This window comes from Pogona vitticeps, chromosome 1 (genome assembly GCF_051106095.1).
Source record: "Pogona vitticeps strain Pit_001003342236 chromosome 1, PviZW2.1, whole genome shotgun sequence".
NCBI classification, from domain to species: Eukaryota; Metazoa; Chordata; class Lepidosauria; order Squamata; family Agamidae; genus Pogona; species Pogona vitticeps.
This window is the reverse complement of record NC_135783.1, coordinates 70,095,905-70,120,231: the sequence shown is the minus strand read 5'-3', so window position 1 is coordinate 70,120,231 and position 24,327 is coordinate 70,095,905. Positions and strand designations below refer to the sequence as shown.

The following is a 24,327-nucleotide window of genomic DNA, read 5'->3' as shown; positions in this document are numbered from 1 at the left end:
AATAAAGACAGCCGACAAATAGACTCCATGGGTAGATGGCCTTACTCTTCTGCAGCCTTCACCATGCAAGTTGCCAATTATCAAGGAGCCATGGGAGCTTACCAACACTTTCTCTTGGAAAACATGTCCACCTTTATTGAATTCCTGCCAGAGGATAAAAAGTTACTGGCTCAAACCTTCCAACAAGAAGGTCTCTACGTTATTAAACAACAGATGCTACACCACACTGTAGATGCTACAGCCAAGTCCGTAGCCACTTCAGTAGCCCTATGCTGCTTTTCCTGGCTCAGAACGGCTGGCTTAGTTGAAGATGCTCGGGCATACATCGAAGACCTCCCCTTCGATGGAGCAGGTCTTTTCCATGCTGAAACTGACAATATACTAGAGAATGTACAAAAGAAACGTTCAGCAGCCAGACGTTGGGGAGTTTACCCTTCCTACCAGCAACATCCTCAGCAAAATAAATGGAAACAACCTATAAAACGTACCAGAGATTCCAACAAGACTCTCCACGACTAACCTCTTACAATCCATACTTCAAAAACCAAAGAGCCAAAATCCGGCAACAGCCTGCCACTCTAGGCAGAATGACTGGAAACCCAAACACCATGTTTGACGTTCCTCTGACCGAGATTGCCATCCACCCCACCAAACCTGCCGTCTGGAAACACCTGCATGGGAATCCATCACCACAGATTCCTGGATATTCTCCATCATTAAAAAGGGCTACAGCATCCATGTCTTCAAACTTCCTCCAACAACACACGTCGCTACTCCTCCGTCACAACCCCTGCAAGAAGAAATAATGAATTTACTTGTCAAAGATGCGATATAACCCGTCTATCAAAACAACACCGGGTTTTTCTCTTGTTATTTCACCATCCCCAAGAAAGATGGGTGCCTTCACCCTATTCTAGATTTAAGATTATTAAAAAACTACATTGTCATCACAAAATTTTGCATGGTTACTCTAGAATCAGTACTTCTCTTACTTCGAAAAAACAACTGGTTCACCATCATAGACCTAAGAGATACTTACTTTCATATTGCAATACATTCCTCACACAAAAAATACCTTTGTTTCCCACTTGGATCAAAAACATACCAATTCAAAAGACTCCCATTCGGCCTTGCAACAGCTCCGAGAGTGTTCACCAAGTGCATGGAGCTGGTAGCCACCTACCTCAGACTTCAAAACATTCTCATATTTCCATGTATCAATGACTCCTTGTAGCACCCTCCATCGCAAAGCTCGATGAGACACCCATTTCACTCTCGCCCTTCTGCGCGATCTCAGTCTAACTATCAACAAACAAAAATCAACATTAAAACCTACAAGGACTATACATTGCATAGGTGCACTCATAGACAATGATTATTAGGAAGAAAATTAGTAGAGATACTGATTGTGTAGAGATGCCACTTTACTGTGTGAATTATTCAGAACAGGAAAATTATCACCCTCCAGAATAGCCAGTAAGAAATTATAACAATTTTCTGTGGGGAGCTCTACCTCATACAATCTATATTAAGTTCCATCTAGGCATGTTTTTAAAATTCTAAAATTGTGCATTGTTTTAATATGTAAAAAGCAGGAATTAGGGTGGTGAAGATGAGGTTTGCAAGCCATAGCCCTCTCTACAAGGGCCTAAATGTAGCCTCCCAGAATTCTTCCCCCAGCAGTCCTTCCTACCTTCATGCTCTTCCCATGGAACTTCTGCTTTAAACAGCAAACCCACAACTTGTTTTTAGGCTCCCACTTCCAGAATTCTTCCTGGGGGTTCTAAGAGAATTCTGGAAGTGGGGCTCCTAAAAAGGTGGAAATCCCATCCCTACTTTTTCAGTTTAAAAACAACCAATGTTTAAAAGAAAAATCAAGATGTGGGGGTTGGGGGAGATTGGTAGTTACAGAAGTGGACTTCTAAATATTGCCTATTTCAGTCTAGTGTGTTTTATTAATTAACTTGAAAACTTCTGCTAGACTAAAAATTGCTCCGCTTTCGTAGCAGATTAAACATTATTATTGTGAGTGGACATGCTGGTAAAAACTACATATGGAAACACCTTTTCTCATATTGGGGAGACAATCTATTCTAAGTAATGCTGGGACTCCAGTGTGCATCCTGCAAGGTGGGTTGGGCAAAGTGCAGCCCAAGGGATGCTACGTTTTAAAAAGAGTTCTCCCACTTCTTGAAACTGGAAGCAGGAATCCAACTACTTTCAAGATTTGCCTATTTATATGCATTTGTTCCCCTTTTTTTGGCATTTCCAAGGCTGATGTGCCCTTGTGGTTCTGGAGGCAAAAATCTGGTCATGAGGTTGCCAATCCAGTCTAAATTAGAGTAAAATAAAACAATTAATGTGAATATAGCAGGAAGATAATTAAGAAAGAATCCTAGAAAAAATTATATAAAACAGAGAAGAGAGAGCAAAGTGGATTCAAAAAGATTTGCACAGGATAGAAAAAAGTGAAGCATTATAGAATACCAGTTTATGAAATTAAACACATGAGATAGATCTGAGCCATGATAATATAAAGTTATGTATTATGAGAAACCATAATAGTAAATACTTTGGTGTGATAGAGCAATTCTGTCAGGCAAACTGTTTTTTCCTTAACTATGTCCATTTTTATTTTTATTTTTTACCTTCTCTTTCAGAACGATTTGATCATCATTGTCCCTGGGTAGGCAACTGTGTGGGGAAAAGAAACTACAGATTTTTTTATATGTTTATTTTATCTCTGTCCTTTCTGACAGTCTTTATATTTGCATTCGTTATCACACACGTCATCCATCGTAAGTATACTAGTAAAATCAAATTATATACAAAACCATTTGTTTGATACTCTGTTTTTAATTTTAATTGTTCAAGTCTTCAGGATATCTTTACTTTTTCCTTGTCTTTGATTCCCCAAATGGTGTATCTAGTTCAGATTATCAACAAAACTTTTGTCTATAAAGTTTTCTTATTAATTCATAATTTTAGCAAACCTAAATTAAAATGCATTTTTATTTATTTGGTTTTACTTTGTTTCTGTCAAATTATTTGTTTTCTTTTTATTTATACTACTTATTTCCTACTAATCCACAGATTAGTAGCCAGAGTTCACAGAGCGGTCTTAGTTCATGTAAATGGGCCAGTAGTTTTTTAAATTTCTTTTCTCATGAAACAGTTTTCTCCTATGCTTTCCAAATCATTATCATGTGGTTTATCATAGTGGACATCATAATCACAATCATCATCATCTGCTATCCACTAGTTGCTGGCCTTAATTATCAAAGAATACTTTGTGCTCATTTGAAGAAAACTGATCCCCACCAGCTCTAGTGTATTTTAGATATGATAGATATATATGCATTAAGTTGGGTCCACTGTTGCCTCGTGAACTGAAAGACTTTCTTTTTGTGAAAGGGACTGAAATTCAGCTGAGACTTCCACTGCAGAAAGGGTGAAAGTTTTCACTAATTTTCTCCAAGCACCCTGTACTACATCTCACATTGTTCTAGTGGTCTGATAAGCCTTGCAATAGCTTTTCAGAACTGCTGTGCTTGCACCATCAAATGAAATCATCTGTATGTGTAAACTATATCATATAGAAGCTGAAGGCTTCTAGTTTACTTGCATGGAGTTATTATATGGATGAATCTTCCTTGCAGCCTTTGGCATTTCCCAAAATGTTGCCTTGTAGAGTCTCCCAAATGAACAGGTTGTGAAAAGTTTCAGTTCCTTACAGACTGAGCTTGGATCTGTTAATACAGTAAAGAAGGAATTCATGGCTGGCTTCTCACAACACTGTTTCCTAACTATATCCAGAGGAATCTGTAAGCAGCTTGGAATTTGGGTCATACTGTGGTCATTTAGATATCCTGATCCAACAGAAACATATTTTTGTGAAAGAAAATCCATGAGAAAATTTTATGCAGAAAAACAGCGTGTTGTATTTTGTTCCCATACAAAATAGCAAGTATAATCAAAAATCTTATTTATAGAAAATAAATTCCTGTAGACACTAGTGTGGTAGTACTAAGAAAATGTCTGACGCAGACTGCTAAGTCTCATTTATTTTCTTTATTTTCTTTCTTTCTAATTTGAGCAACATTTCAAGGCCACATGTAACTACTGTAATTTAGTGCTGCAATTATAATGGTATATTTTATTTGTTTTTGTTTTCTATGTATTCAGCATACATTCCCCTTTAATTTCTACTTTGGTTCTTTTTCAGGATCTCAGCAAACAGGGTTCTTAAATGCCCTCAAGGACAGTCCTGCAAGATATCCTTTCACTTAAATATATTTCTGTACTTACTGGTGTATTCATTTCAAAGCAACTAATATCTCAATATATTTGGGCTTATATTCTATTGGCAATGGTGGATTCTACATGTAGCCAAGTATCTATTTAAACCCTATTTAAAACCGCCAGTGAAGTGATGTGAGTGTTAGAGAAAACTGACATTTTTCTTTAGTAATGAGTGTATTTGGAAATGGCAAGGCTTCAGTTCGACACAATCATTTTAGTGCTACTGATTGAAGTGGTTATTGTAAAGGTGGTAGATAAATTATTTGCATGCATAATATTTACCATGTTCCCTTGTGTATTCACTGGGCATAAATGGTGGAGAACCACCTCTCTGTTCAAAAGATTTGTGTTCAACATACAGTGTTTATAAATAACACATTAGCTTCCTATTAAAGAACTATAGTCACTTCTAATTATGCATTAAGCTTTTCAGTTCTATGAAAATGAAAAAGCCTTTCAGTTGTTCTAAAATCAAAGGGTAGTTGATTCCACATTTGTGGATTATTCTTTGGGTAAAATTAGCTACCGTATTTATTCTTTATTTGCATTTAAGGAGTGGGCAGTTGCTTAAAAAATTAAATAAAATCTGTGATAAAAGAAATTCCATAAATGTAATAGATTGAATTCTATTATTTTTAATAATCATACATTTAATATACAGTAATAGCATCAGTAGTATTAGGAAAGTCTATTCTAATAAACAGAACATAAATGTTCTCTTCAGTTGTTATCTCATAAGTGGCTATATGGGAACTATTTTGTCATAGACAATATTTTTTATTCCGAACGTCTTTCATATAATTGGATTTTAAAAGGATTAGCTTGAATTACCAGTGTTTTAGATGAGCAGAAAACCATTTCCTGTAGTGTAAGTCATGATTCCTGATTTCCACCAAATGTACCAATCCCCAGCCGCAACTCTTCATGCAGCATCTAAAATAGTTCTGGAAACTCCACTGATCTTTGCAGCTGTTTTAGAAGAATGAAGTAAGAAAGAGGAGGCAGAATCTTGCCTTATTGTGTGAGTAGAAGGTGCTTGTGGTTTGTAGCATCCATCTACATGTTTTCGCATGCTTAAAACTCCTTATACACACTAAAGCATATTCTTAGTTCATTAATATTAATCACTTGAGAGCTGTTATCTTTAAATTTTATTAAGTGCATTTGAATTGGTTTCAAAAGGTTTAAATGCACTTTTCATTTAGTTTATTGCAGCAAAATGTTTCTGATCTATAAAGGAGGGAAGAGTGCTACTTTGTGTTTATAAAGAAATGAAGTACAGTGGTGCCTCACACAACGATGTTAATTGGTTCCAAAAAAATCAACGTTGTATGAAACATCGTTCTGTGAAACACCATTTCCCATAGGAATGCATTGAAAACAAGTTAATCCATTCCAATTGGAACGGATTGCCATAGTTCAGTGAAGATCCCCATAGGAAACATCGTTGAGTGAAACAATGTTTCCTATATTGGAATGTATTGAAGCCGACTCAATACATTTCAATGCCTTTGCGAAGTCCTTTTTCGCTCCTGTAAAAGTGTCTTACAATGTTTGGAAGCTGTTTTAAATGATTGCAATGGTTAGTCCACCTCCTGAAACCTATGCAAACTGATTTTGGTGTTGTTCTGACACTTCGTTAATTTATGATGATTTTTTGTTTTTTCCATTGGAAACCATTAGACAGACCATCCAATGGTTTCCAATGGAGAAAATTCAAAAAATCATCATATATTAACGAAGTGTCAGAACAACACCAAAATCAGTTTGCATAGGTTTCAGGAGGTGGACTAACCATTGCAATCATTTAAAACAGCGTCCAAACATTGTAAGACACTTTTACAGGAGCGAAAAGGGAGATCGTTGTGTGAAAATCCCCCATAGGAAACATCGCTGTGTGAGGCAGCAGATTTAACAGAAAAAGGCATCGTTGTGTGAATTCATCGTTGTGTGAGGCACTCGTTGTGCGAGGCACCACTGTATTAGAAGTACTCAAAATCTTAGAACTTTATTGGACTTGAACGCTTCTTAGCAAAGGAAGTTTATGTAAAAGGCTTTAGGCTCCGGATAGTGCCAACATCTAATCTTCAGAGGCATGATTTTGTTTACGTTGCAGCCTGCTGCAATTTCCTGGCCTCAGGTTTCTTTTGAATTCTCTTGCTTTTCTTCTTTTGGATGAGTATATTTCCTTCTGCATAATGGTGTTAGGAAAACTACCTAGCATGTGATTTATTTAACATATTTCCTCTCTTCTTTTGCTCATTTACAATACTTGCAGTTTAATAGAAAATAAAAGTGGAGAGTAATTATACTTCAGATGCTGTTAGTTCCATTCATCCCTACGCACCATTCATTAACAAATGTTTCAAGCTGAGCTCATTGGATTGCAGCTTTATTTTGTATAGTTTCAAGCTTCTTACTGTGTGCTGACCCATCCATTAGCCCTTATTCACATTGACATCTCCAAATAATACATCTGAGTCTAGGATAAGCTGTTTATGTGCAGAATACTGCCTGGCTGAATAAATTGTCAGGTATCTTCATGAGTCAAGTCCTTTTGACACGATTGCATCCAGCATTCTTTTACAGTATGTGAATGCCAGTGGTGGTTTGTGAGTTTGAGCTGCTGATCATAAGTGACCATTTGCTGCTAAACAATGACTGAAAAAGAGAAGGCTTCTGTGCCCTTACTCACTGGTTTGTTTTATAGTAGTAGTAGTTACAGGAGAGAGCACCTTTCAAGTGTGCAGCATCAGAGTCTATTTAGAGTGTTGGCATATGTTCAGTATCAAAAGCTCTACTGTACTGGGGAAGGCATAAGTGATATTGTGGGGTGGTAGAGTATGTATGTCATCAAAGTATTAAACAACTGAGATATTCAGGGCAATTTTGTATTAGGCATTTTTTCTTCTATTTGTGATTTTGTTATACTGGTACATACTTTCCAGAAGCCATAGTATACTGACTTTATCAGAGCAGGCCTGAGAGCAACAGGTCTTTAAATATGTCATAACCATACAGCTATGAAATATTTAAATGGTTGGAAGAACCCCAGGCCCCTATACTGTTTGCTGTTGCTTTACTCATGCTTCCAATGGAAAAAAAAGTTCATCTGGATACCTAGAAACCTACAGTCTGGCCCAAGGATGCATTCATTGGAAAACAGAAGCAATACGGAAAATGTGAATGTTCTATATCTCACACCACTCATGTTTTCCTGGTAAAGGAGACTATATAGAATTTAATACCAGAAGCAGAACATTCTCTGGTCAAGAGGAATATAAACAACTCAGCCTGCTACCATTTACACTGCAGAAGGCACGATTTGCTGAAGAGAAAATCTGCTAGTTTTGCAGAGGTTGGCGTCACAGGCTGTGTAAGATCTTACTCTCCGCTTCTCATTCATTTGTTTCAGTTGCCACCTTTATCTGGCTGGGATTCAGAACTCACAAACATCTAGAGAATTCTAAGTTAGAAATATGCTAGGCCTTACTCCCACATAGCATCTGTTTCTCTTTCATATATAAAGGCTTAATAGACTTAATGATAGTTATGTTGTGTATGTGCATTGCATTGAAAAAAGCATTGGTTCAAAAAAGTATCCTATATGCATGGTGAAGTCTATCCTATGTTCGTTGTTCCCAGCATCTCATAATGCTGGGTACTGTTCTTGTAAGCTGAAACTTCTGTTGAGTAGTCATTATATTTACTGACATGTCAGTTATGACCTTGACGTTAGTCACTGTGCTAGAAGCTGTGGTCTGTTTCTTCTCCGTTTGGTCCATTGTGGGGCTCTCAGGTTTTCATACTTATTTGATAAGTTCCAACCAAACAACAAATGAGGATGTAAGTTGTTTTTAAACTTCGTATTATAATTTTTCTTCATTTGTTAATGTAGTCTATTCAATTTTCATTGTCTCCATTTATCTATACCTTTAAAAAAAACATATTTTGGTGCCTGGGAGATAAGAAAATTGGGAAATAAAACCATTGGGAAGTAGTCCCTAACCATTTAGCCTTCTAAGGCAGAAGAAAAAGCAAAAAATAAAGCAGGATGACTGCCTAGAGAGTAAATTGACTGGCCAGGTCAAAACATTTCCAATGGGTAGCAAGCAATGCCAATCTGTTAATCTGTTGTCTGGCATCAAAAGCAACAAATAATCTTATGGCATCTTAGTCTGTATCCCCCTGGGTTCCACTGTGTGGAAGGTTCTAGCAGTGTAACAACTGGGAATGGCAGTACTTGCACAAGGGTTGCTGTTATCCAAGCAGTGGTCTCCTTGAAAAAAATAACTTTTCCCTTTACTTGTGCAGTAACAATGCTTGCATGAATCAATTCTCCATTGCAGAAAGCTCCACAGAGCTTTCTCTGGAGGTTCAATAAGATACTGAGCTAATACATTTTATGTGTCATAAACTTTGGCGGAATGTAGCACACTTTTTCAGATGTGTGGAACATAGACTCAATAGACAGATATTTATGCAAACATGGAGAGGAGGGGAATGTGTAGTGTAGTGGTTGCTAAGGATGATTAACAGTCCTTGCACAGTGACAGGCGCAGTTCTTTAATGGTTGGTTTTAATAGCTATTCAGAGTTGGTGGCAGGTATATTGAAGGGTAGATAAGCAAATAAACAGATGAAAGGTACAAAAATGTTTTGTTTAAGCCTAGTATAGTGGAAGAATATGACCTCTTAGTCCAGGACTGAAAGCCAGGAGAGGAGTGTTGGAGCAATTGGAGTGCTAAATTTAAAAACAGAAAATTTATTTATTATTTTATTAATTGTGTTTGTATCTCACCCAACTAGTGCCTAACCTCTATTAAGGGTGGTGAACAGCAATTAAAAACACAGCTGCCCAGCCCAGCCCACAAAGAGATAAATAATGAGCTCTAGACCAAAGCAGTAATAACCCAATTATAAAATACACCCAGAGGCAATGGTTAGTCAAGATCCATATCCACTTCATGGATCCACAAAGATGTCACAGGGGGACAATATATTTTTACCCATCTCCTGAAGGCCAGAAAGGAGAAAGGTAAAGGTAAAGGTTCCCCTTGACAATTTTTGTCCAGTCGTGTTCGACTCTAGGGGGCGGTGCTCATCCCCATTTCCAAGCCATAGAGCCAGCGTTTGTCCGAAGACAATCTTCCGTGGTCACGTGGCCAGTGCGACTTAGACACGGAACGCTGTTACCTTCCCACCAAAGTCGTCCCTATTTATCTACTTGCATTTGCATGTTTTCGAACCGCTAGGTTGGCTGGAGCTGGGACAAGCGGCGGGAGCTCACTCTGTTGCGTGGATTCGATCTTACGACTGCTTGGTCTTCTGACCCTGCAGCACAGGCTTCTGCAGTTTAGCCCACAGCGCCACCACGTCCCCTAGAAAGGAGAAAGCCTGGCATATATTAAAATTATCTGAGCAGTTGTCATAATACACACACCACGTTAACAATACAGATAAACCTGCACAGATGAGCTGATTAATATGTATAATTAGATAAGGGCCTGTCACATTTAATTGGAAGGAAACAAAGCTGAAAATTCTTCTTCGAGAGTTACCTTTGGAACCTGTCTTTGAACTTGTTTTGTTCAAATATGGCTATCTTGAGATCAGAGTTCTTTCACTGTTGTCGTTTTAATGTTAATTTTGTTCTTTCGCATTGAGATTAGCTCTTTTATCTTACCTAAAATGCTGTGAGGTTTGTTGGCAAAAGATGGTATACGGTATATCAAATCAGAATCGCAAGCTGCTTTTGGGGAATTTTTTCAATTTTAGAAAGAGAAAGTCGGACAACTACCTATCCCTGGATCTACATATAAGTAGATGTAAAATGGTCAGAAACATTATTTCTGGTATTGTCTAAAAGGATATCGGTAACTTTGCATTAATAAGATAGTTTCCAGAGGGACAGCCATGTTAATTTGTAGCAGTCTGTTGCTACAACAGCAGATGCCATTGTGGCATGAAGTGGTCGTTAGTCAGCATAAGCTTATGCCATAATAAATGTATTGGGTGCCATAAGACTTTGGTTATTTTCAATGAGGGTCTTTTTTCTGATTAACTAAACACTAAAGTAACTTTTTGTTTATTCTAGTTTTGTTTTAAATTTACATTTAAATTGTTATATTTCAGATTCTACATGAAATTGAAAGATGGTTTAAAAATTAATATGAAAGTGGCTTTTACTTTAGTGGCTTCTATTTGTTTTGTATTTACGTTTCACTTATTATGATTTTGTAAATCTCATTGACATGTAATATAAAAATGAGTAAATGAATAAAATGTGGAGCCCTAATTCCTTCCTTTTCCTAAGGTGGGGGTGGTATCCTTGGAGAGATATTTCCTTGCCCTTGGAGCTTCTTTGTGACAATGGCTGAAATCTTGTTCCAGCATTACACAAAAGTCATAATGTTTAGTGGTGAATTGCCATAACTTAAGAAACCTCTGTAGGTAGTAGCTATTGTATGCCAAGTCTTGTGACTCAGTATGCAACAGATAATGCCGATAGACTTAAGGCAGTCTTTCTTAATTTACACCAGTTCTGTTGCTAAAAACTACACATTTTGCATAATTGCAGCAGGATTTCAGCCAGTGACCAAAATCCTGCTGCTTAGTGTAGTAAATTGCACTAGAGTAAGCCCATTGATTCAGTGGAGATCTGGTGAAACAAATCCCCCATTGAGTCAAATGGGCCTACTTTAACTGTGACTTACTTAGCACAGTAAGTCACAAATAGAGTAGACCTATTTGTATCAATGAAATTAATGGAAGCGTTAACTGACTGGGACGTGGTGGTGCTGTGGACTAAACTGCAGAAGCCTGTGCTGCAGGGTCAGAAGACCAGCAGTCGTAAGATCGAATCCACGCGACAGAGTGAGCTCCCGTCACTTGTCCCAGCTCCCGCCAACCTAGCGGTTCGAAAGCATGCAAATGCAAGTAGATCAATAGGGACCACCTCGGTGGGAAGGTAACAGTGTTCCGTGTCTAAGTCGCACTGGCCATGTGACCATGGAAGATTGTCTTCAGACAAAACGACTGGACAAAAATTGTCAAGGGGAACCTTTACCTTTAACTGACTTAACCCTCATTGTTTCACTGGACATTTAATGTGATCTATTGATGGATTTTTATTTGTATGCCTCTTTTCTCCCAATTAAGGGACACTACATAACTCATAAGTTATTAAAAAAACAAACGGACTCTTCTAAGAGGATTTTGGTCAGTATGTTGTGCAGGGTAGTGCAGTAAGTTGCTACAAATAAAAGTATTTTTGATGTGGGTAGTTAAGGTTCAGTGGAAATACTGCATGGGTTGCTCTTGGATTTTGTCATTTCTTGGTTAATTTTGTCTCCATGGTTCTTAGACAGCATAAAGAGCTTTAGGACTTACGTTGAAGTGCTTTAAAAATGCAAAGTAAAATAAGTGAAAAATAATATCCAGATATACTTTCTTACCAGATCAAAGGATCTTGGTCAAATAAAAGAGGTAAAGAGAACTTCAATCCATATAGCCACGGAAACATTTTCACTAACTGTTGTTCTGCACTTTGTGGGCCACTTTCTCCCAGGTAAGATGTATAATGTAGCTGTTTTGTGTAACTTATACTGTATTCTTTTCTCTTTCTTTCTTTCTTTCTTTCTTTCTTTCTTTCTTTCTTTCTTTCTTTCTTTCTTTCTTTCTTTCTTTCTTTCTTTCTTTCTTTCTTTCTTTCTTTCTTTCTTTCTTTCTTTCTTCCTTCCTTCCTTCCTTCCTTCCTTCCTTCCTTTCTTTCTTTCTTTCTTTCTTTCTTTCTTTCTTTCTTTCTTTCTTTCTTTCTTTCTTTCTTTCTTTCTTTCTTTCTTCTTTTCTTTTTCTTTCTTTCTTTTTTGCATCTTATTATGCTCTTTGGGTCACAAATATGTAACTGTCAACATTACATAAGTTGTTGTTTTAGGCAGCCTTAATGGACATGTGTTGTAATACTGGAGTGAGCAAAGCATGGCCCACAGACTATATGGTCATGGGGCCTCCAATATGGCTCTTATGCATCCTGCTTCCTGACAGTTTTTTCCCTCCAGTATTTTAAATCATGCCCTCTACAGACCTCTTGGGGCTCACCATATGTTCCGAAAACATATTTTTCCCCCGGCTGGTTTTACACCTTGAAAGACCCTCTCCAGCGTTGATTGTCTTGTGAACTGGAAATAGTATCCTTGCTGTTTGTTAATGAAAAATTACCCCTGCTGATACCATAATAAACTTTACATAGGTATAAGTTATGGAACAAGATTTCAGCCACTACAGTGGTGCCTCACTTTACGATTGCCCCACATTACGACAATCTTTTTGCGATCGCAATTGTGATCGCAAAACGATGGTCTAAATGAGTTTTTTTCGCTTTGCGATGATCGGTTCCCTGCTTCGGGAACTGATTCTTCGCAAAACGACGATTTTAAAACAGCTGATCGGTGGTTTCAAAATGGCCACCAGGTAAACAAAATGGCTCGCCACTGTTTTCTGGGATGGATTCCTCGCAAGACAGGCAGTGAAAACAGCTGCCCTATGGAGGATCTTCGCTGGACAGTGAGTTTTGACCCCATTGGAATGCATTGAAGGGGTTTCAATGCGTTTCAACGGGTTTTTTTCCGCTTTACGATTTTTTCGCTTAACGGCGATTTTCCTGGAATGGACTATCGTCGTTAAGCGAGGCACCACTGTATTTCTAAACTGTGCTAAATTGTACCGGAATACATTGGTGATAAAACGTTGTCCCTCTATTTTATAATACAACTCTGTTAAGTAAATAATTAACAATTGTTGTTGTGGGCTTTTCGGGCTGTTTGGCCATGTTCTGGAGGTTTTTCTTCCTAACATTTCGCCAGTCTCTGTGGCTGGCATCTTCAGAGGGCAGGAGTTAAAACTCTGTCTGTGTTCTGGTGTAGTGTGTGGGGTTGTTCTGGTGTAGTGTGTGGGATTGGTCTGGTTTAGTGTGTGGGATACAATCCCACACACTACACCAGACACAGTTCTAACTCCTGTCCTCTGAAGAAGCCAGCCACAGGGACTGGCAAAATGTTTGGAAGAAAAACCTCCAGAACATGGCCAAACACCCCAAAAAACCTACAACCATTGGATCCCGGCCATCAAATAATTAACAACTCGATACTATACATAATTGCTAAATGGACCGGTGGTGTCTTTTGATGAGAGTTTTAATGTCATTTGTTCAAATGTTTAAATCATTTGCTTTGCTACAAACAGAGAAATTTATAGATTGTAGTCAGTTTTTTATTTCTTTCTTTCGAATGCACTTACTACAGAAACTCAGGTAGCTCTACCAAACTTAGAAATATGAACAGTTGTTTCACTGTGAATCTATTTTCCTAGATGTCATTTGATATGATGCTCCTAGGGTGAAATAGTTTCCCCCTTGTATATTATTCCAGTACTTTCTCATCAGAATTGTTTGTAACACATCTTTTTTTTAATCCTTCAGCTTAATTGATAGAAGAGGATTTATACAGCCAGATACACCACAGCCGACAGCTCCTTCAAATGGCATTACAATGTATGGGGCCACACAGTTTCAGAGTAATATGGTAGGAACCATCCCATAATGCTGAGCAAGAATCCTGTGAATGTTTCCCCTTCTTTGGTTTCTTGTGAACTAATCAAATAATTGAGCTAACTGGATGCTACTGATAGGGGATGTCTTCTATGACTGCACTATAGTAAGTGGCAGTGAGATATCAAGATTTTGGTTGTCTAATGAAAGTAAGAAGAAAAAAGCACTATATAGTGCAGTTGTAAACAGTAATTTATTAAATATAGTTTCAAGAGAAATTGCCGTGTACAGTCAAAATCTTTACCTGCCTTAAGAGGCTATTTAGTGATCATAAATGCACTTAAATAGCACACTGCATATGTGTTGACTTTTACAATCTTTTCCCCAAGTGCCGCTGATCTGATACCTAACAATTTTTTAGAGAATGTGCCATTTTCTTTCACTCATCATGTCAGGATGAATAGATACTTACAGAGAAAATCTTGGACATGGAGATGGCAATTTACTTAATTTGCAAAGTTAATTTAATTAATGTTCTTATATAATCTGTCAGTGACTCCTTTTGAGTTTTCTTGGGAGCAATACATTTTTCTTTATGTGCCAAAGAGCAGATATTTGTCTACAGGAATTTTGTCTGCTGAGAATTGTAACTGGGGCAACCTACTTTTATCTTGTATTTCCTAAGAAAGTATCAAATTTGTCCTAGTGTTTCAGGAAAGAAATAAACAGCAATCCCAAACATTTTGTTTGTGTGTGTGTGTGTGTGCTCATGTGTTGCAAAAGTACAATTTTTATGGCTCTGTGGATCCTCTATACTTTTTGATCATATTAAAATTTATGATCAAAGAATTTTTGAAGGATTGCTTCATTTACCTTTTTCATATCTGATAGCATTATCAGTTATTATGCTTTAAACACCAGAGACATTTAATTGAGTCCCAGTATCAGTGTAATATGAGATATATTGACTTTTATTAAGTAAGCCATGGCCTGTAGTTTGCAAATTCTGACCAGGGTTGTTAGAATAGGATCATTTGGAAGTCATGGAGTTGCCATGTGTACATGACAACACGTGATGACAACAGCAGTATCAGTGATATTATACATAGCATTGTTCCTGGATATTCACTGACAGTACGGTCCCTACACAAGTCCACTTAATAGTAAATTCCAGTGATTCCACTGGCATTTCTTTTTTTATAGGTTGGTATAGGATGATAGCCTCAGTTATTTTAATTTTCAAAGCAACACTTAGCAGATTAGTGTGGAGCCCTAAAAATGATGAATTGTTTGCTTGTTTTTTGTTGACATCAGTATTTTTAATATTAGATCTAGTGTCTGGATCTTCTAGTCACTTCAGCTACAAAAAATCTTATCCATTTGGTAGGCAGCCTCAATATGTAGCCTTAAAAAAGCATTAAATAACATTTCTAAAAGAGTGCCAATAAATTTATATATTTAAACTTATGACTTAAGTTGTTGAATTATTTTAGTGTTTTTTTACATTGTATTTTCTTTTGCCATAATTTTATCTTGGGCCTATTTTTCTGTGGCTGGAAGTAAATTCACAAACTCTTCATTCCTTGTTCATGAATGGAGGAAAGGTAGGACTATACTCATAGAGAAGCTGAAGCTGCTCCCAGATCCACTTTCTAGCTCACAATCTCTTTCACCCAACCAACTAGAGTTTCTATTTTCTAAACTTTAGCATTAATATTCTTTATGATGGATTGTTGCTTGCCTTACATTTAGATACTTCCTACCTAATTGTAGCTTCATGGAGAGAGCTGCTGGATAGCACAGTGATTTAGGTATCTGGCTGCAGAGCCAAAGTTGGGAGGTTGATTCCCCGCTGTGCCTCATTGACAGGGGCTGGATTCCATTGCCCATAGGGCCCTTCCAGCTCTGCAGCTCTAAGATGATGGTGGTGGTGGTGGTGGTGGTGGTGATTCCTTGTCATTTGTCCCTCACACATTGTGTCATCTCACCCCAGCTGAATGGGTCTCAGCTGCCTGAAGTGCTACCACTGAGTTCCTTGAAGGTTTACTTCAGTTGTGTCACTACTGGATAATGCCATCAGATGCTTCCTAAGATTTTGCCCAACAGCCTCTGTAGAGATGAAAGTGGAAATAGATCAGGGTCGGGAATGGGTTTTTGGCCTAATTCTGCACGAGCACTTCATTGATGCTAATGGAAGTTTTTCAAAAGTGTCATTACAGTGAGGGGGGCTGATTTTTCAGGGAGGTTCATGGCATTGAGGAGTAAATTAGGCCTGCCCTATCCAGCAGTGACTCTGAAAATTCTTTCTACTGCAGTGAGGCTTTTAAAAAGAAGCTTTATTGTTACAGGGGAAGGGGATGCTTTTGTGGGGAGATTGCACCACTTGGAAGGGCTTACACCTTCCTCCCCAGTAGAGGCAAACACTGCCCAAATACGTCACATGTTGCAGTGAGGTTTTGAAAAGACTCAGTGCACATGCGTGTATGTAAAATCGTTTGTCTCAAATCATTGATCAGATATAAAGGCAGCAGGGAAGCATATAGTGGTCTACTGCAGGCTCTGTCTGACCCATAGCCACAGTTCCCATACGTCCCCTAGACATGCCCCTTCTTTTTAGTCATACTGTACACTGTTGCATCCGCATGGAAATGAAATCAACCCTGGATGAATTGCTTGTTGAAGCAACAAATGCTGATCAACTGCTGTGTCAACAATTAGTGTTTTAGCAGTAGTCATTTTGATAAGTTAAATACTATGGATATTGTGTTGGCGTGAAGGGCAGAACTGGGATGGAAATTGTTAAGTTGGCTTACTGATATTTCTAAATGCGTATATGACCTTTAGAATTAAGTCAGCAAATGCTCTATTACATTACATAAAATGAAACTAATCATTATAATCTTTCAATTATTTTGAGATGTTTCCAGAGATTCTAGCTATATCATCGCTAAATAAATTATTTAAATACTTAAAAGGAGTTGAAAAAGAAAAATGACCAGTACCTAGGGCAATAAAAATCACAATCAGGATTTTGTTTACACCACATTTTGAAGAAAAGGCAAGCATATACCTGACAAGAAGCTAAATGTTTCAAATGGTGAAATATCTGGAGTGTTTGTCCCCCTTCCCCACTGGTAAAAGGTAAAGGTAAAGGTTCCCTTGACAATTTTTGTCCAGTTGTGTTCGACTGTAGGGGGCGGTGCTCATCCCCGTTTCCAAGCCATAGAGCCAGCGTTTTGTCCAAAGACAATCTTCCGTGGTCACATGGCCAGTGCAACTTAGACACGGAACGCTGTTACCTTCCCACTGAGGTGGTACCTATTTATCTACTCGCATTTACATGCTTTCGAACCGCTAGGTTGGCTAGAGCTTCCCCACTGGAGCCTATCATATTTCTCAAACCATTGCAGTCAGTGGTATCTAGATGTCATGTTAAAACAACTCTGGTCTAAGGACACTTCATTGCCACCAAATAGGTTTTACATAGTATTTATAAAAACATTTAGTGCATTTATTGAGGGAAAAAAGTTGGGAAAAAAATCTGATTTTAGATGTCTTCCCCCCCCAAGATACTCTAAATCACAGTAGACATACATAGCTGTAAATTTGAATTCTAACACTTTGTAACCCATTCTCTTAGTATTTCCAAAACTAGCTGCAGATTTTAACATGCACTTTTGTCAAATCTAACATCCTCAAGTGGATGTCATGGAAATTTTCGTCGCTGGTATGGCCATCTCTGTCAACTTTACTTAAGATTGGTTTTCTCCCCTGAGCAACCCATACTACATGCTAGTACCACAAATTATTTTAGCCCATCTAGATAGATGATTATTACTGTCATTGTACTTAGTGTCTAAATCTGTTGTGATTCTGTAACTTGGAAGTGTCATTCCCCCTAAACTGTTTTATTATTATCAATGAAGATGTCTTAAAAGATTTCTTTGAGTGGCAGTCTCTGTGACAAGCATTTATAGGTTCCCCCTTCTATTTGGAAATGCTGTTTTTGTTGTAACCTTGTTTCAGGAAATCCCATCATATTTGTAGTCAAGTACTTCATTTAAATCAACTAGTTGGTGTCACAGAGATTTGTGAAATCTTTGTTTTGTCTATCTAGTTTATTCATGTTCTCTAACTTTGTAATACAGTATTGAAGATTGAAAACCTCATTAATACACTTCAAAGACCCGTTCCTTCACTTCCTAAATGTTACAAAGTACTTGGTTTTTATGTTTCTCTCAATATTTCCATTATTTTAATAGGGTACTGAAGTTAGATTAACCAGGTGGTAATTACAAGGATCACACTTTCCTTTTTGAAGGTTGGTAGTATATTTTGGTTTTCCCCTCCACTCTTAATACACTCCCAATTCTACATCACTTTTTAGTACTCTTGTAAATTCATTAACAAATTCCTTAGCACCATAGAAATATGTCATGAAAATCCACATCTTCATTAGTATTCATGGTTCCTAAACATATTATCATCTTGTCATTAGTAACTATGGCTGCAATCCACCTCCCACGTGCTTCAGAAAACTCTCATAATAAGAGAATTACTCTAGAGTCAATATTGTAAATTGTGCACTATTGTAGTATTTTATCACTTCATAACTGACTCACCTGTTTTTATTTTTATAAAATGTTTATTTTTATTTTTATTTGGAAGAGATTTCGGTGGAAAGAAGCATTTCACCCGTTTTAGAAATACTTGTTCTGTCTGCTTTTCTAGCTCATTTTTTATTTCTTACTCTCCCACAATCTATAATATTTTACAATATTAGTTCTGGCTGTGTCAGCAGCTTATTCATTCTTTCTGCTATATTAATCTTTTTCTTAGCGATTTAAATTTTATAGGATATATGTTTTATTAGACTGTTCCAAATTTGAAATATTTCATTCTATGTTTCCCATTTGGAATATTTCTCCTTGTTTGTTTAGAGTTGATAGAGGCATATCTCTGCTCCATTAACCATGGTTAGTCTGTTATTATTTATAAACAGGGCTTGAAAAAATTTAGAATGTCTCACCAGTCAGTCAAAAATTTCACCAGTCAGCATGACCGGACTATAGCTTTGTAATTTATGTTATCAAATTTAAACTAGGCAGTTGTTCACTTCTATTTCTATGTGACAATGGGTACAAACCCAAAATAAATTTATTACGTACACAGGAATCACCGATTTATACCCTCAGACTTGAGTTGCGTTGTTACCTGCATGCCTGTGGGGTCATGAAGCTTGTATTTTAAATGCCTTTCTTTTTAATGTCTTCAGCAAAAATAAAACTGAAAGCAAAAGTGCCCGGCCTCTTAAGGAGGCATGGTTCCCTCCCACCCCAGGATGTGTCCTCGTTCAGTTGAAATTGGGAGCAGGGAATCTCCATGTTCTCCAGCATGAGACTACTCTACATTGTCCTGCAGAGCTATATCTCTATGTGCTGGTCGAACTCTCTTCTCGGGAGAAGAGGGCAGTTTTCCTTTTACAATGGGAGGGGGAGGGGAGGACTGCAGGATTAGAGAGAGAAAGAGAAGCTCGTCAAGCAGCAGTTTTGACTCTTCACAGATGAGTGGACGAGTGCATTTTTCAAGCCCTGTTTATAAAGGTAGCTTATAGAAATTTCTATGCAAGCCTTCAGGAGATGTTCCCTGGATAGTTTACATAAAATTTTAAAAAGTAAGTGTAAAATATGCAAGTAGTCATAAAACAGACTACAGAGATCGTTGGCCATATTTAATGTTTGTGTCAATAAAATCCTTAGCTTTTTCTCTATTTTTTTTACTCTATATTTTTATATAGCATATATTACAACATCAGCTTCTGCAGCAACAGTAGATTGGGTTTGTTTCACAAATAGCAAATTAGTGAACATTCTAGTGGGCTAGGTAAATATCTTCTATTTATATGTTTGCTCTATATTTGATACCACTTGACCAAAGAACTTTACATTTTCTTTTTTACTTCTGAATGTCATACAGTATTTCTGCACATTTTTGTAAAATCTGTTTACTTCTTCATATTTTTTCAAGTCACAGTTTCACTGATAGTATATGCTGTCTTCCAAACCTATATCCATCAACAGAACATTCATTTCTTGGTTATAGTTATGCTACTTTGGTAATAACTCAAGCATTTAGAGAAAATAGATTTTGTGTTATTGTTGTTGTTGCTGCTCTTAATTTCATATCTTTTTTTAACCTCTTAAGTCATTAAATTACCTTGTGCTGAACTTTTTGGTGTTTCATTCAAATAAATTGTTATATTCCACTGTGGAACATGGGACTTCAAAACTTCTTTTACTTCTGGGAGAGATAAATGATGGCAGTAGTAGTTCTAATTAGAGTAGATCCACTGAATTTGTTAATCATAAATAAAGTAAATTCAATTGATTTCTGTGGGCCTACTTTACTTGGAACTAAAATTTAGTCCATTACACTATTTCTAACTCATTTATTTTTTTATCAGATATTTAAAGAGAAAAGAATGTAACTGTTACTGAAAACCTGTTGCTTAGTGTGGCAAGTTACACTAGAGCAGGCCCTCTGAACCAAAGAGGATTTGATGAGACAACTCTCTTGTTGATATAATTAGGCCTACTCTAATTGTGACTTACTTTAGTGATTTACCATTTGAGTGGGCCCATTTGAATGAATGGAAATTATAGAGTTCATTCACCAAATCCCCACTGTTTCAGTGGACCTACTCTAGTGTGAATTATTACACTAAGCAACAAGATTTCAGCCTATAAGTGTAACTTACATTTAACATTTTGACAATGTATGGACATAAATGATTAATGATGTATATACAGTATATTTTAATATCTGTAATGAAACTCAAAGGTGGTGGGAAAATTCCTTTGAAATTAATTTGTATTTTGTTAACCAGTTAAACATTTTTATAAGGAAGAGTAGATAGTTCTAAAGACTACTTAAAGCAAATTAACATCATAGTTTGGCATACCTTGTTTGAATATGTCAATAACTCTTTAATATACTTCTTTCCTCCTTTTTCAGTATATTTCACCATGCACCACCTGTCACACCTCTGAAATGGCGTGACAGGTGGCATGTGGTCACTATCATTAATCATTTGCTTAGGGCTCTGTGTCCTTGCAGGTCTATTATACAGGTGACATTAGAAGCACAGGGGAGCTAGGGCAGTATGATTGCTGAATGACCAACAGTAGCTACCTTATAAGATCACCATCAGTGCTGCACAACAGCTGATGGTTAAGAAGATAAGTTCTCTCCCACTCTGTAGCTGTTCAGTGGTAGTGTCTGTATTACTGCTACCATGTGCTTTTGAAATGTGTTGAAAAGAAAGAAGAAAACACTTAACCAAATGCCACAAATGTGTTTAAAAGAGAAAATACTGAGAATGGTTAATTATATTTAAGTTCCTCACTTTTCTACACCTTGTAGCAAATCCATCCCTTATGAATCACACCTACCCATAGCATTGCTACTATCATTTTTATTTTTCCATAGGAAAATCTAAATATGAATTACAGTACTATTTAAGTTCTATGCATTATTGTTTATGCTTTTTTTGTTTCACATGGGCTCTTTCTGTATGCTCTTTCGCATGAACTGGCACGAGCGAGTGACAGTGCTGCAGAGACTTATATCAAAGGAATAATTTGGGTATCAGGCTTAATATAATTCTTAAACTAAAAGAAGCGATCAATTCATGCATGGTGCCTACAGACTTTGGAATTTGGTTTATATGAAATGTATAACTTTGTTACTTCCCAGACAAACTGCTTTGGTCTCTAAGAAGGACATTTAATTAGGAACATCCAGACTCAGCATGTTTTATTCATAAATAAATTGCAAGTTTCTACATTAGTTTAAAATAGAACTATATATTTTATATAGTTTTATATAAAGACAATCTCTTACTCTAGAATAATCGCAAAAACTTATTCTTTGAAGCTAAGTGCAGCCTATGCAATATATACCAGCCTTAAGTGGACTTAGAAGTGGAGCGTTCTTAACATTTGTTTTGACCTCCCAAAACCATATTTCTGATTTCATTTCTTTGATTGGTTTGTTCGGGGGTGAAGTTGGGGCCTTAAAGGATACCCAAACTACTACTGTTATAGGCCTTTAGGAATGGAAATAGGGCTTTTAAAAGAAAATTATAATATACATATATAAATTTCAGTGGAGGCTCTGAAATGGCCTTGGCAACTGCAAAAAAATGCCCTGAGGGTCATATGCAGCCTGTAGGTCCACCCCAACAAAAATGTTGTCCACTCCAACAAAAATAAACTTCAGGGCATCTGTATATCTTTTCTTCCTGAACACAACATTTGCTTTATTTGTGAATTAGAAATAAGTGACAAATTAGTTATCTTTTGTGTTCTTTGAAATTAATAAAGGAATCTCTCTAGTTTTTTTCTCAGTGCAGCAACATGGTCTGAATTTTTGGAAGGGCAATTTATGAGTTAGGCAAGATCTTTAATGCATAAGCTGATAAATACCTTGGCCTTAATGTCCTCTTAAGTACAGGACTGATAACACACTGGGCCATTGGCTTGATTGGTCCCACTTGTAGAAGGAGCAGCTTAAAACATCTTTGTTTCATGATATGTTCCCTCATGTGAATGCAGGGGCTGTTTCTTCTCTGCTTTGTTACTTTCCCAACAAACCAGAGAAGAAATCCAAGATTTGTTTTAGATTTATTTGTCTGGTTTCTTGAGAAAGGAAGAGGCCAGAAAGGGGATAAGCTTCACCATTCAGATGATACAGTAAACAAATGTCAAGATAAAAACCTGTTACTACAGACTTTGTTTAATAGTAATCAGTTTTTTAAGTCAGTTAATAATATGTAATATGGTTCAAATAAAAATGTATTTGACTGAATGATAGAAATACTAGAATCATGTAGTACTGGTAACATGGCAAATTTATACCAGTTGTTCCAAAGCGGGGGGGGGGGACCAGGGTTTCATGCATCCTTATGGCTAGGACAGGACCACACTATGGATAAAGAATCTGCTTCTTACAAAGGGTCTCATGAAGTGTACTGGATATTATGATCTTCAGTTTGTAATTTTGCTTGTGGGGAGGAATACCAAATTGAATAGATGTATACTTGTACATTTTTATCAAATTCATGCATGGCTAGATACTTTCCTGCAATTCCATTTTTCAATTAAATATGCAGATTGTATGCTAACTGAATATAGCACAAACAATGAATTATGTTTAACAGCTAGAACAATTTTCATGTATATTGGTGGTTCTTGTTTTTTTTTCTAAAGAGTACATCTCATGTTGATGAAAGCTTTGAAAATGTTTGCACAAAATTAGAATAACTGCACCCTGTATACCGTACTTCCCTTTTTCTTCACACAATCGCTGCTCAAGCTTTACAAATTTATTTGATGACATATCGGCCCCAAGCCTTCCTTTTCCACTGCCACCTCAAACACAGTCAACCACCATTACCATTTCTAGTGAAAAAGATCACCCAGAAAGTAGGCAGCTAGATGTGCAGCATAATTCTATACATTAGGTTCTGTTTTTTTTTCTGTTATGTTCTGTTTATGTTTGGATAACTGTGCAGGTGACTGCATTCCAGTTTGTTTAATATTTATATACCATAGTTTTATCCAGTAATATTTTAAGGATAAATATAATGCTATATGCATGTAGAAATAAAAAATAATAATTACTCTAGAGTCTTAAGAAGCAAATTAATGATTCCTTCCACCCAGTCAGTCTCCTGTACCCATAATTCCAACAATACTGCAGAGTTTGTGTCTGAAACTTGCAATATGGTTTTCCTATGAAGCCTGATTATTTGTGGTTTTTTTGTTTTATTTATCATTATTTTTATAAGAAGAACAATGCTGAATTGCTATTGAGTGAAATTCTGTTGCTTAGAGTAGCAAGTCACAAGTATAGTCCCACTGAATCTATGAAATTTACAGAGGAATTGACCCACCAGGCTCCCACTAATTAAGTGTGTTTACTCTAGTTGCAACTTACTACACTAAACAACAAGATTTCAGCCACTGTGTAGTAAATAGGACATTTCTGTTTTCATTTTCTCATCAGTTAACTTCAGTGAGCCATAGGCTCTATGGCTGAAAACCTATTGTTTAGTGTAGTTGTAACGGGCAGACATAACATCACATGTCCGTCACAGCTGGGCAGTGAGTCATCAGCCTATGGTGTGACGGAGGGTGGAACTTAAGGGGAGGAGCTAGTATAAAAAGGGGGGGTGAAGAGTGTGTGAGGGAGATTGTAGATGAGAGTCTGAGCTGAGAGTTTAAAGTGTTTAGTATTTAGAGTGAGTGAGTGAGCCTGTCAGTGGAGAAATAGTCTGTGGGAGCCAGTGTTTATTAACAGTGATTGTTTAATTGATTCTTCACCAGTGATTTACCATTTTTATTTTTGTAATCAATAAATCAGATTTTGTTTTGAAAAGTTACACTTGTCCTTTTATGATTTTGATTTTAAGGATAA

General features: G+C 37.0%; 1 protein-coding gene and 1 long non-coding RNA gene across 9 annotated transcripts in view; both read left to right on the top strand.

Moving 5' to 3' along the window:
* ZDHHC14 (zDHHC palmitoyltransferase 14) overlaps positions 1 to 24,327 on the top strand; it is an 88,022-nt gene that overhangs the window by 39,139 nt on the left and 24,556 nt on the right. For 5 of the 8 annotated variants that reach the window (XM_072994880.2, XM_020809685.3, XM_020809667.3 and 2 more), the window contains exons 4-8: positions 2,661 to 2,798; positions 4,226 to 4,274; positions 8,046 to 8,148; positions 11,762 to 11,871; positions 13,780 to 13,882. In XM_072994880.2, coding sequence (XP_072850981.1) covers positions 2,661 to 2,798; positions 4,226 to 4,274; positions 8,046 to 8,148; positions 11,762 to 11,871; positions 13,780 to 13,882 — 503 coding nt within the window. Of the gene's footprint in view, positions 1 to 2,660; positions 2,799 to 4,225; positions 4,275 to 8,045; positions 8,149 to 11,761; positions 11,872 to 13,779; positions 13,883 to 18,110; positions 18,170 to 24,327 lie in introns of all 8 variants that reach the window. The other 3 variants (XM_020809703.3, XM_020809711.3, XM_072994870.2) reach the window with 2 other exon arrangements.
* Positions 8,934 to 10,947, top strand: LOC144585922 (uncharacterized). The gene is made up of 2 exons (XR_013540549.1): positions 8,934 to 9,339; positions 9,698 to 10,947. It is a non-coding gene; the product is annotated as an uncharacterized LOC144585922 (long non-coding RNA).